Raw genomic sequence first — 16,002 nt, 5'->3', positions numbered from 1 at the left:
CGGAAAGATTTCAGCAAATTTATACTACACAAATATTTGGAGCAAATAAAAACTATAGTATTAAATGTACAGAAGAACAGAAATATGGTTAGTAGAGATCAAAGAATTCAAACAAGTAAGCTTTTGAAGAATCAATAGATCAAGATGCTGTAGAGCTCACAGAGAGTGTTGATGAAAGGTGTGTAAAGTTCTCTGGTGAGAAGCGGGTCAGGCATGTCACGCAGAAATTCTTTTAACAAAGCAGCAACATCATGAATGCTGTGCTCTTCGTCTAATACAACATCTATGCCCCGGTCAAACTCCTCACGTAACTGAAAGAGATCATGACACAAAGACACAGTCACTTATTGTCCCAGATAGCACATCCCAACACAGAAAATCTTTTCAGGTGTAGATCTGTTAATTTTCACTTTCAGGTTTGGATATGACTAGTTTTTAGTCAGGTCAAAGATATAATTAATGTCTAGTTGCTGCCTGTTCCATGATACATAACTTAAGGTTTTTTCTGACTGTAATAAAATACAACCCTTTCTTTCCAGAAAATACATGGAACCTTTTTATGAAACAATATGCCCAAGTAAATATAATTTTTTGCAGAACTCTAAGATTAATATCAAAGGCAGAAACCAGACAAACAAGGAAAACTGCAAGAAAAGGCTTTCTAGTACCACTTTTCTGCATTATCCCTAGATTTCAGGGCCAGAAAAGCAAAAGTTATATTTTGCAACATTTACTTTTTTGTATGAAAAATAAGACAATGCTAATATTCACCAAACTCACATTTCTCTCGTGATTTAGGACAGTACTTAAGCATAAGCAGCTAAGTTCACTAAGACTTCATGGCACTTCTCCACACACATCTTGTTCTGCCTTCCTATTTTAGTTATGGTGTTAACAAAAAGCAAGCTAACACCATTATGAGGTATGACTTTTTTGCAGCTACCATCCTCAGACAAATTCTGTACAATTCAAAGGCATCACACTCCTCAAAGGCAGAAGAAATCCTTCTTCCACATCTGATATGCCTCATGAAAAGAATATTTAAAAAAAAATAAAAAAAGAGAAAAGCTTGTCTTTCTGAAGAGATTTCCCATCACCAAGAGAAGAATAATTTCTTCAGGCTGAGAGCTCCACCTTTTGCTTTCTTTCATATTGAAAATAGTCAAGATGTTTTAAAACTACTTCCTAGGAAAATTTTGTATCTTTGCTAATATTATGAGGTATCATGATCACATATATCTTCTCAGCAATTAATCATATCTAATCTCACTAAACAAGGGGAAATCTGAGGTATCAGCTTTCCTACCCGGATTATTACAGACATATCAAAAAGAAGAAAGAAGGTAAATTGCGAGGAAACTATGTGTCTGCGATAATCTGTGGCAATTCTTCATCACAGGCAAATCTATCTTGAGTGTGTATAGTGTGGAGGAATGCAGAAAATCCTGTATTTTCAGCTGAAACTGTGCTTTCATAGCAGGCGTGAAAGGTATTTTATAAAAACTACAGCCTCCCTTCTAATCTATTAAGAATGCTTTTAACACCATGAATATTAGTCATTACTAATAATGAATAATTACACTCTGAAGACCAGAATTTGTTCTTTAGCATTATGCTTCCCCCTGCTGATTTGTGGTCAAAGATTTTTCCAGTGCCAACTAGGGGATTCCACTCCCGGCTCAATTCCATTCTTCAGACTGGTGGCAAATGCAGAGCATCCCTGCAGAGCACTGTAAAACACCTCTATCCAGAAGGCTGCTTTTGCACTTACTGCCCAAAAGCATCTGAGGGAACAGAAACTTGGACTTCCCAGATAGCTGTCTAAATCATAAATTGCTGATACAGATTGAATATGGCTCTTCTGATCTGATATACTGTGAGGCCTACTGAGGTGTCCTAATTAGCACAATATCAGATAGCCATTGGTGAAACACAGCCACATTTCAGGCCCAGCTATCACAGCTGTTAAAAACCATACATTTCTGAGTTTAAACTTTAGGTGTCTCAAACATCATCCATAGGGAATACTTTCAGACTTTTGGAAAATACACCTCAAGTGTCCATGGGTGCTTAAGACGTGAGAGCTGAGGACATCCATGTTGAGAGAGAGGATGGGAGTGTAGAGCTCCAGCCATGTCACTTTTCAACCTCAAGGTCTGGAGGTTGCTTTGTTCTACACCCCACTAAATGTTAAGGAGGTGGTTTGTAATAGACAAACCTGTTCTACATTTTCTCTTCCCACTGGCACATGCATTTACTTATGTATTTACTGCAACAAACTATAGTTGAGATAGGACATTTTCTAACTAGGGAAGGAAAGGAAACAAAATTATGCCCTACTTTCTACACAAGAAAAACTAATGAACAGCTGCAAAAGTACACCAAAATCTGAGTACTGGGTTTGGCTTTCCATGGTTCAGAAAATGAGTGGAATTTTAATTGAATCCAGACTTTCCCATGTGTTCATGTTGACAGCATTTATTATTGTAACTGCAAGGTCCAAGCTGATGCTTCCCTGTTGTTTAATGAAATATATTAGGCTATGTAACAGAATATATAAATACCCAAATCTCTTGATTTCCTCAGCTTTTGAAAACACGGTAAAAGAAAAGCTGGTGAAAGTTACTGATGTTCAAAGTAAGGCTTAGTTTACAAGTAAACGATACAAGCCCTCTGCTTTTTCCCCAGAGGTATGATGCAATTGTACTCACCCCTGAATGATAATATATGTTTTGACATTGAAGCTTGTAATGCAAACAGCAGGCAACTTACTTTTTAACACTTTGTGTAGTTCCGTGTTGATCTAACAACTGCCTCTGCATACCATGAATGTTTTTAGCTTTGTAGAACAACAGCCACTCAGCTAAAGAATAAGCTACAGAACAGTAGGCTATAGTGTCCTACCAGCCAGAATCAAGTCAGTTTAGATATTCAAGGTAACCTTCCAGAGCACCAAACATCATACTGTATAGTCTTCGCAACAAATACTATTATTTCTGGGATCAGATGAATTCAAGCTTTCTTTTGCTTTTTTCCATTTGATCGTTTTTGGTCTTCCTGGCAGGGGTATTTTCCTGTAATGTTTTATTCCCTCCCTAAGCATCATGCAACCATTAAGCTCTATTCTCTACTGTTCCAATTCAACGTGTATTTCAACTTATGGGAATAACGATGTCATATCTAGGGCTGAGAAAACACCAACTTCTGACTTTTTCTCTGGAGCCTAACTGTACACTCTCTTTGTTTTTCAACATTTGGCTGAGACTAGCACTTGAATGGGTCTGCTCTGACCTCCAAATTTAACAGGGGTAAAAGAAAGGTGATGTTTGGGAGCAGCAATCTAAGGGTCAAAGAGATTGTTCTGTACTTGCATATTTCCTCATACTGTGAGCTTTCAAAAAAAGATTTACAGTTTGGGTTTACTTTGGGAGCTTCAGCTGAGATGAAACTAGCAGCCAAGTTTGGTTTTTTTTCCCCCTACGGTGTAACCTTTGGAAAATTTCATCACTGCAGTCTATTTGGATCTCCAACCCTGTGCTACTTCAAAGCAAAACATACGGAGACTGTTAACCTGCTGAGAACCTGACAAGTATTTCACCAGATGTAAAAGATGGCCTGTTATTCACCATCAAAAAAACCCCAGTAAAGTCACTGACCCAGAAAGCCTGAATTTCACCAGGTGAAAGATAGGAAGGAAAACACTTAACAGAAAGGAATCATGCTTGTTTGGGTATCATAGCTAATGAAAAAGTGTATCAACTCACCTGTCTTACTCTCTTTTTTGAGCTTCCAACTCTGAATATTCCTACTGTCTGGAGACCTGCAAGTGTAGCACATCAGACAACTGTTTTATTGTTTAGTTTTCTGCTGAAAATTGCATTGAACCAAAGCAGTCTGGGCTATGTGTATTTAAAAGAATAAAAATCCCACATTGTATTTACCTACAAACCTGTACATACAGTACTGAGGCAAAACTCAGTTGTCCTGAAATAAGAAACTATTCACTGCAGTTTTTAAGGGCCTCCCATCACCTAACCTTGCAAAATGACATCTCCATGACTTCATAGCAGCCTTCCAATATCTGAAGGGGGCCTACAAGGATGCTGGAGTGGGATTCTTCATCAGGGATTGTAATGATTAGAGAAGGGGTAGTGGGTTCAAATATAAACAGGGGAAGTTCAGGCTGGATGTAAGGAAGAAGTTCTTTACTGTGAGGGTTGTGAGGCACAGGAACAGGTTGCCCAAAGAAGTGGTAAATGCTTCATTCCTGGCACTGTTCAAGGCCAGGCTGGACAGAGTCTTAGGTAACATGGTCTAGTGTGAGGTGTCCCTGCCCATGGCAGGGGGGTGGAACTAGGTGATCTTAAGGTCCTTTCCAACTCTAGTCTATGATTCTTGAGATGCCATTTTGGTAGTGTTACTGCTACTCTGCGAGGGACTGAGGTGTGCAGAGAGCAAGGCACTCTTCTGCGTTGGGAGGTGGCACTTGCAGGACTGACACCAAAGGAAACAGGCAATAAAATAACTAAATAATTTGGACACTGAGCTATGTCTTTGGGTACAGGAAGCAGCTGGTTTTGGAGGTTACCCACTTGCTCTGCGGTGTCCATAAAGACAAAGCTGAGAGCTTCTTTCAAACAGACATAAGTAGGGCACTCAGGCTGATTACGAGAGGGAAGAGCTCCACTTGGGAGTTGTGTGCAGCTTACAGGATAGGAACAGACATTATATAATCCTATAATGGCTTATAAAGAACTACTGTTGTACTACAGACAAAGCGCATCTCATGTCATTTAGATATTGGAAATGGCTGTTGCCTGATATTCCGTAAACAATGAGTTCAAACTTTCTTCTAGCCCTGTGGAGATACCAGAATATCAAACAAATGATAACATGGTTGTTGAGTGGACATACTTTGCCAAGTAAGAGAAACTAAAAAATTTCAGAGTAAATGTCACCTTAGAGGTGACATGGTTTTTAGCAATGAGAATGTGAGTGGAAATGCTAAGGGACTCAACCAGTTGTGTACCTAGTATCATTTTACAGTTACACATTTGTTGCAAAAAAAATGAAATTGTCTATAAATTGAAAGGTTTGTGGCCTAACAAAGGCCACACTGCAACATTCATTTTTTCTACTTACATACAAGAGATATAAAATAACCTTGCAAAACAAATGCCTTTTGTAGGCAACAAGGCTACGCTTGCTTGTTAGAGATGTGTAGCTTCACAACAGTGCTTGGAGTTGCAGATACTCATCATAGACGATCAGGTAAGATTATGCCCTTTAGTCTCAACATAACAACTCCCTTCAAATATTTTTCTGTCTTTGATTAAGAGAAAATTAGGCTGATGAAATAACATTTAGTAAACTCAGGAACATTGGCAGGGAAACACCTGAGATGGAGATATTCATATTGGGCAAAAACTGGATGACCAAGTGATATAAAATCACAGTATCCAAAGGATACTCAGCTGGATAGCTTTTTTGGCTGACTTAGACACTTTTATGTTCTCCAAACTCAGCTACCCTTGCTCAAAGGAAGTAATTCATCTCAATTTACTCATCCGCACAATTACTTGTCAGCTATGGTATCTTATCTCTGTAAAAGGCTAACAGTGACTCTTTTTCATGGAGTTCATTTATACATTTGTATGTAATATGGTTTTCAATTATGTATTGTAAAAGCTTTGCATTGTTGTTTAAATCGCAGTCCTCATCCGCAAAAGCCTTTCATTCAGAGTCAGTAAACTATTTCTTTCTGATCAAAATAGGCGTCAAATGCATCATCTGGTGTTGCAATCACCATTACTTAATGGTTTATTTATTATCTGGCCATGTAATAGCTCTGTCTTGCTGTGGTCAAGTTATTTCAATTCTCATTAAAAATCTTTACAAGACTAAGATACATTGGGAGAGATGTTGAACAGATACCTTGATTAACTATTGCTTCTGCATTACATAAAGCTGGTGGGAGTTTTGTGTCCAGACAATCATGAAGACAAGAATATTGGCAGAAGCCTGTAATTCCCTTCAGAGAGAGCAGGCCTGATCCTGAGGCTGGTAAGGAGGACTCAGCCAGGGACAAACTGCATAGCCAGCACATGAGCCTTGTAGAGAACAGGAATAAGCTTCTTGGAGCTTAATGTAATTCAGCATAGGATTTTTTTCTTTCTCTGAGCTTTTATCTTCAAATTATGCTTCCAGTTATGTCTTGTACTGTATTATAAGCAGTTAAATTAACTCTTACATGTTAATAGCCACTCATTTATGAAGAATGACTCCAGGCTGACTGGCACATTTTAGACTTTCATTCTCAAGGTATGGGTAAACCTGTGGGGTATGAAGAGCTGTTCCTGCAGAACTGAGCATTCCAGTTTGAGATAAACAACCTCTAAGAAATGTCTCTTCCCCCGTGCTGTATGAGCCAGTTTGCAAGCTTGTAGCATAGATTATTAGTTGGGGAAGGTGTCATCTATGTGATTATTTGCGAGACAATATCTTTAGCAAAAGTGAATTAGGAGGCAAATTCGGAAGGAAAGGAATTTACTTTCAAAGATGTCCTTGCAATTGGAAGCATATGTTTGCTTCTCAAAATGTGTATTTATTTATAGGATAGTAAAAGTATATCTACCACTATTGGGAAAATGAAATATTCTTACCATGCTTTTCCAAGTGCTGACAGCAACTATCTACAAGCCGGGGAACCTGCCTGTAAATAGGGTTCAGGCTTAGTTTCTTATCTCTTGCCTTTTCTTTCTTGCTCTGTGCTTCTGCAGGCAAAGAGAGCTGTAAAGCCTCTAACAATCGTGACTGATTGTCATCAAGATCTGTAATAGAGTCCACAGACATCGCACCCTGTAAAATACACACACATAGAACAATCATTAGGTCTGAATATATATAAACATCACAGGACCTTATCTAACAAAGACTTTTGCCTACGTGCATTTTAAACAACTTAATATAAAAAATACAGTTTGCTACACAGGTTTTGTAAAGTAATTAAGTTGTAATACCAGTGTAATGGATGGGAAAATCACAGTGGTACCGATGCTATTATTACCATACCACAAGAAACACAGATATCGAAAAAACTAAATGCTTTCTTACTCACTTAGCACACTTTTTCATTGTTGTAAGCCTGCACATACTGCAGGACAAGGATGAACCATGGTCCATGTGCACCTCAGCAGCACAATATTTATGCACATGGAGCTATATATACACATTTTTAAACCTGACTCTCTCCCTCTTCTCTAGCCTGGGACATTGTATCAGTGAAAATGATGCAACTAGATTTAAACCATACACCATATGCAGTTAACTAACAACACAAATATATAAAACTGCAGAGATTGAGATAATCTCCATGTTATCACAGACAAAAGACAGACCAGAGAAGTAGAGGGGTAATATTTTATAGATAATTCTACTTCATGTATCTAAGTATTTTAGAATCATTAAAATTACAATGAAAAGCTTGAAAACTGTGTTTGTATTACAGCAAGGCACAGAAGTTCAAGCAGTCTGTAGGATAAAGTAGCACAAGCAGCAGGAGGTTTACGGCATGTTCCAGTGTTCAGTCTAGAAAAACAAGATTTGTTTTTCAAACCTCAAGATTACTGTCACTTCAAAATGAACCTTTTCCTCAATTTTTATTTCACTTACCAGGGAAAAAAAATTTAGAGAGCATCAAGAATATTAAACATTAATAAAGCTAAAATTAAAAAAATCAATTGTAATTCTCATTTAAAATATCTACTGTAAATTACTTTCTTTCTTTCTGAAACAATGGATACATTTTATTATAACATAAAATACACCGCAAAGGGATCCAGCACGTAATCCTAAGAGAATATATATTCCCATTCAAAACTTTGCTGACAAATCTAATTTCTTAAAAGCACGTTGTTCCCCCGATAGCTATTTCACAGACTGCTGGTGAGATCTCTATGTCTGTTAAATAAGAACTGTACAATTGCTGGTGGATTTCCAGCTCTAGAAGTATTTTCTTCCATCAGCCTGGACAACTGAACTTTACAGAGATTTCCAACTCATAGGCAACTCATACGCTGAGATTTCAAATTAATTAGAAAAATTTTAGTTCAAAATATCTTTTTATTTCTTTAATAAAAAAAGAAGCATCTAATTTATCAGGTAGATTTCTGTTTCTTAGAACTTATGGAAGACTTATAAGTAAAACCCAGTGAAGTATTTAGATTTTTTTGGACCCACATCTCAAAACAATTACTAGACCCTTAAGAATGCACCTTTGATCTTGACTTCTGATGTGTCTCAGAAGTACATTTGCTTGATTCCCCTTACCATTTCTTGCCAAAAGGAAGCAAATAAAAAAAACAACAAACAAACAAAAAAAAAAAACCAACCCCAAAATCAAACAAGAATCTCTGGCTGTGACCCATGTGTGTATCATTCCAAACGGAAATTATTTTTATTTTACAAGTTTGGGTTTTCAGACATCAAAATTAGTCGACTGGCACTGAAAGCCCTAACACCATTGTCACTGCTGCTGCTCCCAGGCTGTTCCTGTATGATAGGTGCCAACCTTTATACTCTACCTTTACTGGTCCTTCCCTTCCTGCAGAACATCCTCACCTCATGAATCATTATTATCACAGAGTCACTTAAGTCGGATTCAGATCCCCAAAATAGATGTTAATAAAGTCAGTTCACCACTATCCTTGGGCACTTTATCAAACTTGTGGATTAAATGGCACACTGAGCTGGCCTTAGGAAGAGTGACCTTGAGTTCAGTGGCTAAAGTACAGCACTGCTTGGCAATACCAAGTCCAGGCCAGTTCTGATTTTAAATTTCAAAGTGCAGAGGAAAACAATACCAACATACTCCATGGATTCAGTTCAAACTCTGCCAGACCTACTAATTTCGGCTCAGCCAGACCTATATGATTGCTGAAGAGTGATGCAGGAGATCATGCACATTGTTGCCCACTACTCCAGGACTATTAACACAGACATAGTACTACCGTGGACTGCGATGCCCAGCAACCAAAGAAAAACCAAGTTCCATCTACTAGGCATTACCTTTGCACATAACGGATACCAGTCCCTAACTGAAAGCCTCAGCTGAGTGTTTGAAGATTGACTGGAATACACAAAAGTGAATGGCACAGTTGCAAAGAAGCAAACAATAGTGATATACAATCCCTCCAATTTAAGGACTGCACTCCAGTTGTCTATGCAGCATTTGTGTGAGAAATTGGTTGTATCAGTTCCATGTACTTACTTTTTTTTTTAAGCATTTACTGTGGTATAGTTGAAAATAAACAGTGAAACATTGCCCAAGATATAAAAGTGCAAGCTTCCTTATGATCCCCTAAAAAACTCAAGGGAGTAGAGTAAGTACACTGATAAGCAGAAGTATAAAGGCCAAAACTGGACAAGATATGGGATGTGAGTTGATATTAATGTTAAATATTTGACAATTAATGAAGTACATTACTGAATGACTGCGGTTCACTTCCAAAAGAAAATGCCAGATCCCTCCATGTCACACTGCCCACCTTCGCCTACTCTTGCTTTTCTGTAGGTGAACCATGTGGTACTGCATCCTCATGAGTATGGACTAAAGGCTCAAATTCAACACCCCGAAAGCTGCAGTACTAGCATTGCCAAAAAAACGCCCAAAACAAACAAGCAAACCCCCTCCCCAGGCATCAAGGAACTTGGCCCTGGTGGAGCTTAAGAACTTGGATATAACAAAGGATCCAGGTTCCTTCTGCTTGCTGGCTGGTCAAATGCATGTCAGAGATCTTACCACACTTGAAAAGGACATCAGATGACCCATATCTGGACACATGAGTTACCTTTCCCTCATATGAAAACAGGTTCTGAAGCCAATGGGTATGTACGGTGAATTTCTCTTTTTTGTCACTATCTTCTGAAAGAAGTTGGCGGGTTACCCTTCATGTTTACATTCAAGTGTACTTTGCACTTTTATTTGAACACAACTTCCTGTTCTGGACAGGTCAACAGCTGCATGTTATGCATATGTAAGAATGCAAACATCTTCAAATATCATGCCCTCAGATATTTGCTGACAGAATGCAGACATTTCAAACTTCAGCTGACAACTACAGGGAAAGCAGGCAGGTCATGGGGCTCTTCAATCTTCTCTTAACTTGAAATTTACTCCAGTTCTACCCATCTTAGCACCCTGCCTTGAAGGGCCCTACATAGCATGTCTCTGAAGCAGGTTTATCCTAGGAATGAAAGAAGGTGAAGATCCTAAGAAAATATTTTATTTTCTAAGGTCTGTTCTTGTATCCCAATTTTTTTCTTAGATTACCTAATGTTCATTGCAAATGAAATTAAAAAGCAGTAATTCTAGAATCTTTATCCCATGGTAACAAAAAAAAAATCTACTACTGTTAGTAGCTGCTGTGCTGGAAAACTAGAAAGCTCAGAACATACAGAATACTGCAAACAAATGGTCTATCAGGTTCCTATCTTACATGCAGGATTAACATTCAGCCCAAACCATGATACTGTGCTGCCAAAAGCATCTTCATACCCTGTATACAGAAACATCCTTCAAAGAGCCTGGTACAAATCGACGACTTCTTACTCACCACCAAGGACATGATAAGAATTAGACCATGAGGATTTTTATTAATTCTAGGATAGGGATTAATAGATTTATTTCCAGGCTTGTAGAGCTAAATTAACAGAAATATATATATAAATATCAATCACATAGCTTTGTTTCTTGCCCAGCTGAAAAAATTAGGTTGAAGATGTACGGAATTTGTTACATCTAAAAGACCTAGACTGGACGTATATAAAGAGAGTGAACAGGAAGACTTCTACAAAAATCTTTCTACCACTTTGCCATCTGTTACAGACTTGGACAGATCATATGATCTTTTCCCACCAGCACCAGAGAAAGATTTCTACAACAGTTAGAATTTTCTGGTATTGACCAGGCTAGATTCCACTTGAAAAAAGAAATCACTGTTTGAACATGACAGAAGAAATACTCCACAGCCCACAGATACAACACGAGTTTTTCGTGCTCCAGCTAGAGCCTTTGGACCTACTGGAATGCACCATAATGTGATAGGTTTACTTACACGCCTCCTTGCTCGTGGTGCTGGCTCGGGTGTGTTTGGAGAAGTGGATTCATTTGGTGTTTCTGAGGTTGAGCTAAGAGATGAGTTACTGCTTGAAAGTTCTTTGTTCTGCCTTTTAGTTCCAAATGGCAAGAGAAAGGCCACAAAATCTGAAACATCTTTTTGCTCTTCCTTCTGAGAGTCTTGCTTGAGCTTGTAGGCCCGGTCATTAGCAATCACTTGGGATAAGGGCATTCCAAAAGCCTGGGGAACAAATTCTGCAACAACAACAAAACTAATGTTTACTGAACATCTGATATTTATTTAGCACAAAAAGAATTGAGTATTAAGCTGTTAAACAGAAAAACAATCCAAAGTCCCTTTAAATATATAATAATTCCAAGGAGGTACTGGACTGCATAATCAAATTATAAAATACTAGTGGAGATGTACCAGGTAATTGTAGCCCATGGTATCTTAATCCTTTTTCCAGCTGGATCATGCAAGATATACCACAGAGAATCTTGGAAAAATCACTTGGGAGCAGACCTGAGATCTTAACTTCTATTGATAGCAACTGCAAGTACCTTTGGCTACATCCCTCATGTTTCAGACCACTTCACCAGATTTCTTTCTCACAAATGCTGCAGGGCACCAGAGTCAAGAGGTACAGGAACGTGCATGGGTCTTGTTACAGGTCAGGAAGTGTCGTGGTTTAAACCCAACCACAAACCTCTTTTGCTCACTCCCCCCCCTTCTTGCCCTCCCCCTGCTTCTGGAGGGACGGAGAGGAGAATCAAAAAGAATGCAACTCCCACGGGTTGAGATAAGAACAGCCCAGTAACTAAGGTATAACACAAATCACTACTGCTACCACCAATAATAATAGTGCTAAAGGAAATAACAAGAGGAAAGAATACAACACCTCAACACCAGCCGACCAATAACTCACCCCACTCCCCCCAGCCAAGCACCGACCGATACCTCCTCCAACCCTGCAGTCCCTCTACCCCTTCCGGGTCACTCTAAGTTACATCCTGGGCATGACGTGCTGTGGTATGGAATACCTCTTTGGTCAGTTTGGGTCAGGTGTCCTGTCTCTGCTTCCTCCCGGCCTCCCCTCCTCCCTGGCAGAGCATGAGGCTCAGAAAGTCCTTGGCCAGACCAAACATTCGAGCAGCAACTGAAAACATCGGCGTTATCACCACTGTTCCAAGGCCAAAAGATCAAAACACAGCACTGTACTAGCTCCTAAGAAGGAGAAGAATGACTGCTGCTGCTCAACCCAGGACATTATCCACCCCTTATTCCATACCATTCACGTCATGCTCAGATCCCACATCTTCAATATGCCATCACTCTTACATATATATATACATCTACATACACACAGAGAAAAAGATCATTTCTTAGTGCATGGACCTATAAAGCTGCTGAGTCCATCTGGTCCATGATGTCAGGCTCCATCTCTTGCTACAGTCTCTCAGAGCAGGAGAGGCTGTGTGCAGTGTTCACACTCATGAATAACCTGGGCAATAGTGTCCATTGCTAAGTCCACCCCTCGGTCACGGGCCCATCTGTATGTTGCATCTCTGCCCTGATGGCCTGAAGTGTCATGGCCCACCAGGCTCCAAATAATTCACTGTCCCCTTCAGCAGTTTCTGCAGCTTGTTGCTGGGGACTCCATAGAGCTGCCTTCCATCTCCGATGCTTCCAAAGCACTGGAGGGGCCCAGTGGACCAGATACTCGCTCATACTGTCCCACACACTCTGCCACTCATGGCTGTCCAGCCTTGGGGAATATCTCTTGTTCCTCCCATATTGTTGTCTAACCCCAGACAAGAAGCAAACCTGACTCTGCTTAACTTCTGAGATCAGACAAAATGGCCGTGGGTAGAACACGCTCTGTGTGTGTGCCAACATGCTGATCCCCATCACAACCAGCAGGCAGGTCCCAAGGGTACCCGAAGGCCATTCAAACCCTTCAGAACTCTCAAACGATGCTGCTGTACTTGTCCCTGGGGCTGGCGCAGCTGCTGTGCTTGCCGGCTCTATGTAATGTACTACATTCTGAAGCGCTGAGAGCAAGAGAAACAACTTTGAGAGCCAATAAATCAGCACTGTGACGACTATTAATCTGATCATCTCCGTCGTTATCTCAACCCTTCGTGCCCCACGTTGGGCGCCAAAAAGAACTGTCGTGGTTTAAACCCAACCACAAACCTCTTTTGCTCACTCCCCCCCTTCTTGCCCTCCCCCTGCTTCTGGAGGGACGGAGAGGAGAATCGAAAAGAATGCAACTCCCACGGGTTGAGATAAGAACAGCCCAGTAACTAAGGTATAACACAAATCACTACTGCTACCACCAATAATAATAGTGCTAAAGGAAATAACAAGAGGAAAGAATACAACACCTCAACACCAGCCGACCAATAACTCACCCCACTCCCCCCAGCCAAGCACCGACCGATACCTCCTCCAACCCTGCAGTCCCTCTACCCCTTCCGGGTCACTCTAAGTTACATCCTGGGCATGACGTGCTGTGGTATGGAATACCTCTTTGGTCAGTTTGGGTCAGGTGTCCTGTCTCTGCTTCCTCCCAGCCTCCCCTCCTCCCTGGCAGAGCATGAGGCTCAGAAAGTCCTTGGCCAGACCAAACATTCGAGCAGCAACTGAAAACATCGGCGTTATCACCACTGTTCCAAGGCCAAAAGATCAAAACACAGCACTGTACTAGCTCCTAAGAAGGAGAAGAATGACTGCTGCTGCTCAACCCAGGACAGGAAGGTATGCATCTACCTGTACAGGGAGCTTGTAAATGCATACACTATTCAGACTAAGCCTTCAAGGATATGGTTTTAAATATATATATAGGAACTATACTGCTTCAACATACTGGTAAGATTAAACTAGTTTAATAGTGGTATATCAGTATGTCCCTGTCCATGGCAGGGGGGTTGGAACTAGGTGATCTTGAGGTCCTTTCCAACCCTAACTATTCTATGATTCTATGATTCTATGATAAAGGTCCTTTGTAACAGTAGAAATATATATATATATATATACACAAAAATATGTGAGAATACAGGTTTCTCTCAATTAACAAAAAGAACATCATCGCATCCCACATCAGTATAGCTGTAATGTACAAAACCAGCACATGCTTCTGGTCCCAAAGTAAAATGCTCAAGTCTTACACAAAACAAGAAAAATGCTCTATCAGCCAACAACAACTAACACTGAAGTTTCAAATCTAGACCTGTCTCAGAAGAACTAAAGCCGTTGTGCCAGACTGCCAACTAGAACTTTTTGCTGTCAAACGAGATTAAAAAATAGCTATTGACTCTATTAATCCTGATGAAAACGGCTGTAACTTCTACTAGGTTCCAGCTTCAGACCTGACTGTATCAGGAATTAATAAAGCACCAGATATTAAAAGCAACATTTTCTTTAATGTATCAAACCAAGAATAAAAATAAAAAGAGGAAAAAAAAAAGGCAAACAAAAACAAAGTTCCTTATTTTTAGGCAATAGTCTAAATGATTAAAGGCTGAAGCTCCTCTGGAGACTTAAAGTCTGACTACAGCTTTGATGACACTTTCAAATTTTATCTAGACTTGCATTACTGTTAAGATTAAAGCAAGACATTGAAAGCAAGAGTATGAATCTTGAATGGGGACATTACTAGCCTATTGCACTGAAGAGACAACGGCCTGTTGTTCTGATTTGGTGAGTAAAATTGCTACTCTTTACAAGTATGAAATGTTAGATATGAACTAACTTTGGTGGGTAGACAAAATTAAATCAGGAAGCAGAGCCTCACAGATCAAGCAAGTCTGGAAGCAACCTGTGAGTAGAATGACACCTAAAACCATCTGCATTTAATTTAGGACAAGAAAGAACATCATTACATGGGTATCAAGCAATGCAGGGATTACCAGTTCCAGGAGTCCAGAGTCAGACCTGTCCCTTGTGTACCTAGCAAAGTGTGCATATAGAATTATGAGAATTTAATTTTTTACTGTTCTGAATTATCTTCCCAATGAACATTTAAGACCACAAACTCGAAACACACATAGGCAACATGTCTCCCCCTTCTGTTGTTCTATCTGTGTACTTTGTTATACCTCCAGCACCCCTATTTAACTGTCCTTCCACAACATTTCCTGAGAAAAGCCACTGAGCCAAATGAAATCCTGAGCATTAAATATTTTTCTGACTTTGTCTCACAGCCACTCATACATCCAATTGTGATAGGACAGCAGTATGTAGGCCAGTGATGCCCAACAGAATGCTGATGCCATTCATCCTACAGTAGGATCTCAGCACTGCTTCACTGAAATAATTCCATTACAAAGACCTTCTCCCTGACTTCATTATGTAAAGGCCGGTATTTTGAGGTAGGTGTTGCTCCCTTGAAAGCTCTCAGTTGTGGGATGCCAGATTTTTAATAGCTCTTGCTCAGTGTGCCCGTGGAGCAGTGAAAAGACTCTGAGCCTCTACTCTAGGCTGCTTTGCTGTAGGCCTCCTTCTCAGAGGACATGAACCACTTCCCCGATTTCTCAATGTCTGGCAGAGATGAGGAACTGGATGAAAACCAACTGGCTGATTTTCAGCCTAAATACAGATGGAAGAGATGCTGGCTGGCAGTGCTAATTACGTTAAAGTATTGGCACAACAAGTAACTTTTTGCTCTTTTGTTGAAATTAAGAGAATTGGTTGCACCCTCTGCAGACTAGCTACAGCCTTAAATTCCCACCAAATCTAGTGTGCCTATGGGTGGTGGTAGTGAGCATGTTTTGACCACCACTCTTCAGAAGTATTCAATCCCAACAATTTCCTTTTTGGACAGGTAATCTCACATCCATTAAAGTGAGTGCTAGCTCTTTCGATATTTCAGATTCACAAA

At 39.9% G+C, this 16,002-nt stretch overlaps 1 protein-coding gene across 4 annotated transcripts in view; it reads right to left on the bottom strand.

Moving 5' to 3' along the window:
• ARHGAP6 (Rho GTPase activating protein 6) overlaps positions 1–16,002 on the bottom strand; it is a 329,447-nt gene that overhangs the window by 20,693 nt on the left and 292,752 nt on the right. For all 4 annotated transcript variants that reach the window (XM_065677454.1, XM_065677455.1, XM_065677457.1 and 1 more), the window contains exons 4-7: positions 11,115–11,371; positions 6,663–6,858; positions 3,765–3,820; positions 161–311 (exon numbers count right to left, since the gene is read on the bottom strand). In XM_065677454.1, coding sequence (XP_065533526.1) covers positions 161–311; positions 3,765–3,820; positions 6,663–6,858; positions 11,115–11,371 — 660 coding nt within the window. The remainder of the gene's footprint in view (positions 1–160; positions 312–3,764; positions 3,821–6,662; positions 6,859–11,114; positions 11,372–16,002) is intronic.

Source organism: Lathamus discolor, chromosome 4 (genome assembly GCF_037157495.1).
Source record: "Lathamus discolor isolate bLatDis1 chromosome 4, bLatDis1.hap1, whole genome shotgun sequence".
Lineage (NCBI taxonomy): Eukaryota > Metazoa > Chordata > Aves > Psittaciformes > Psittacidae > Lathamus > Lathamus discolor.
This window is presented reverse-complemented; position numbering and strand designations above follow the sequence as displayed.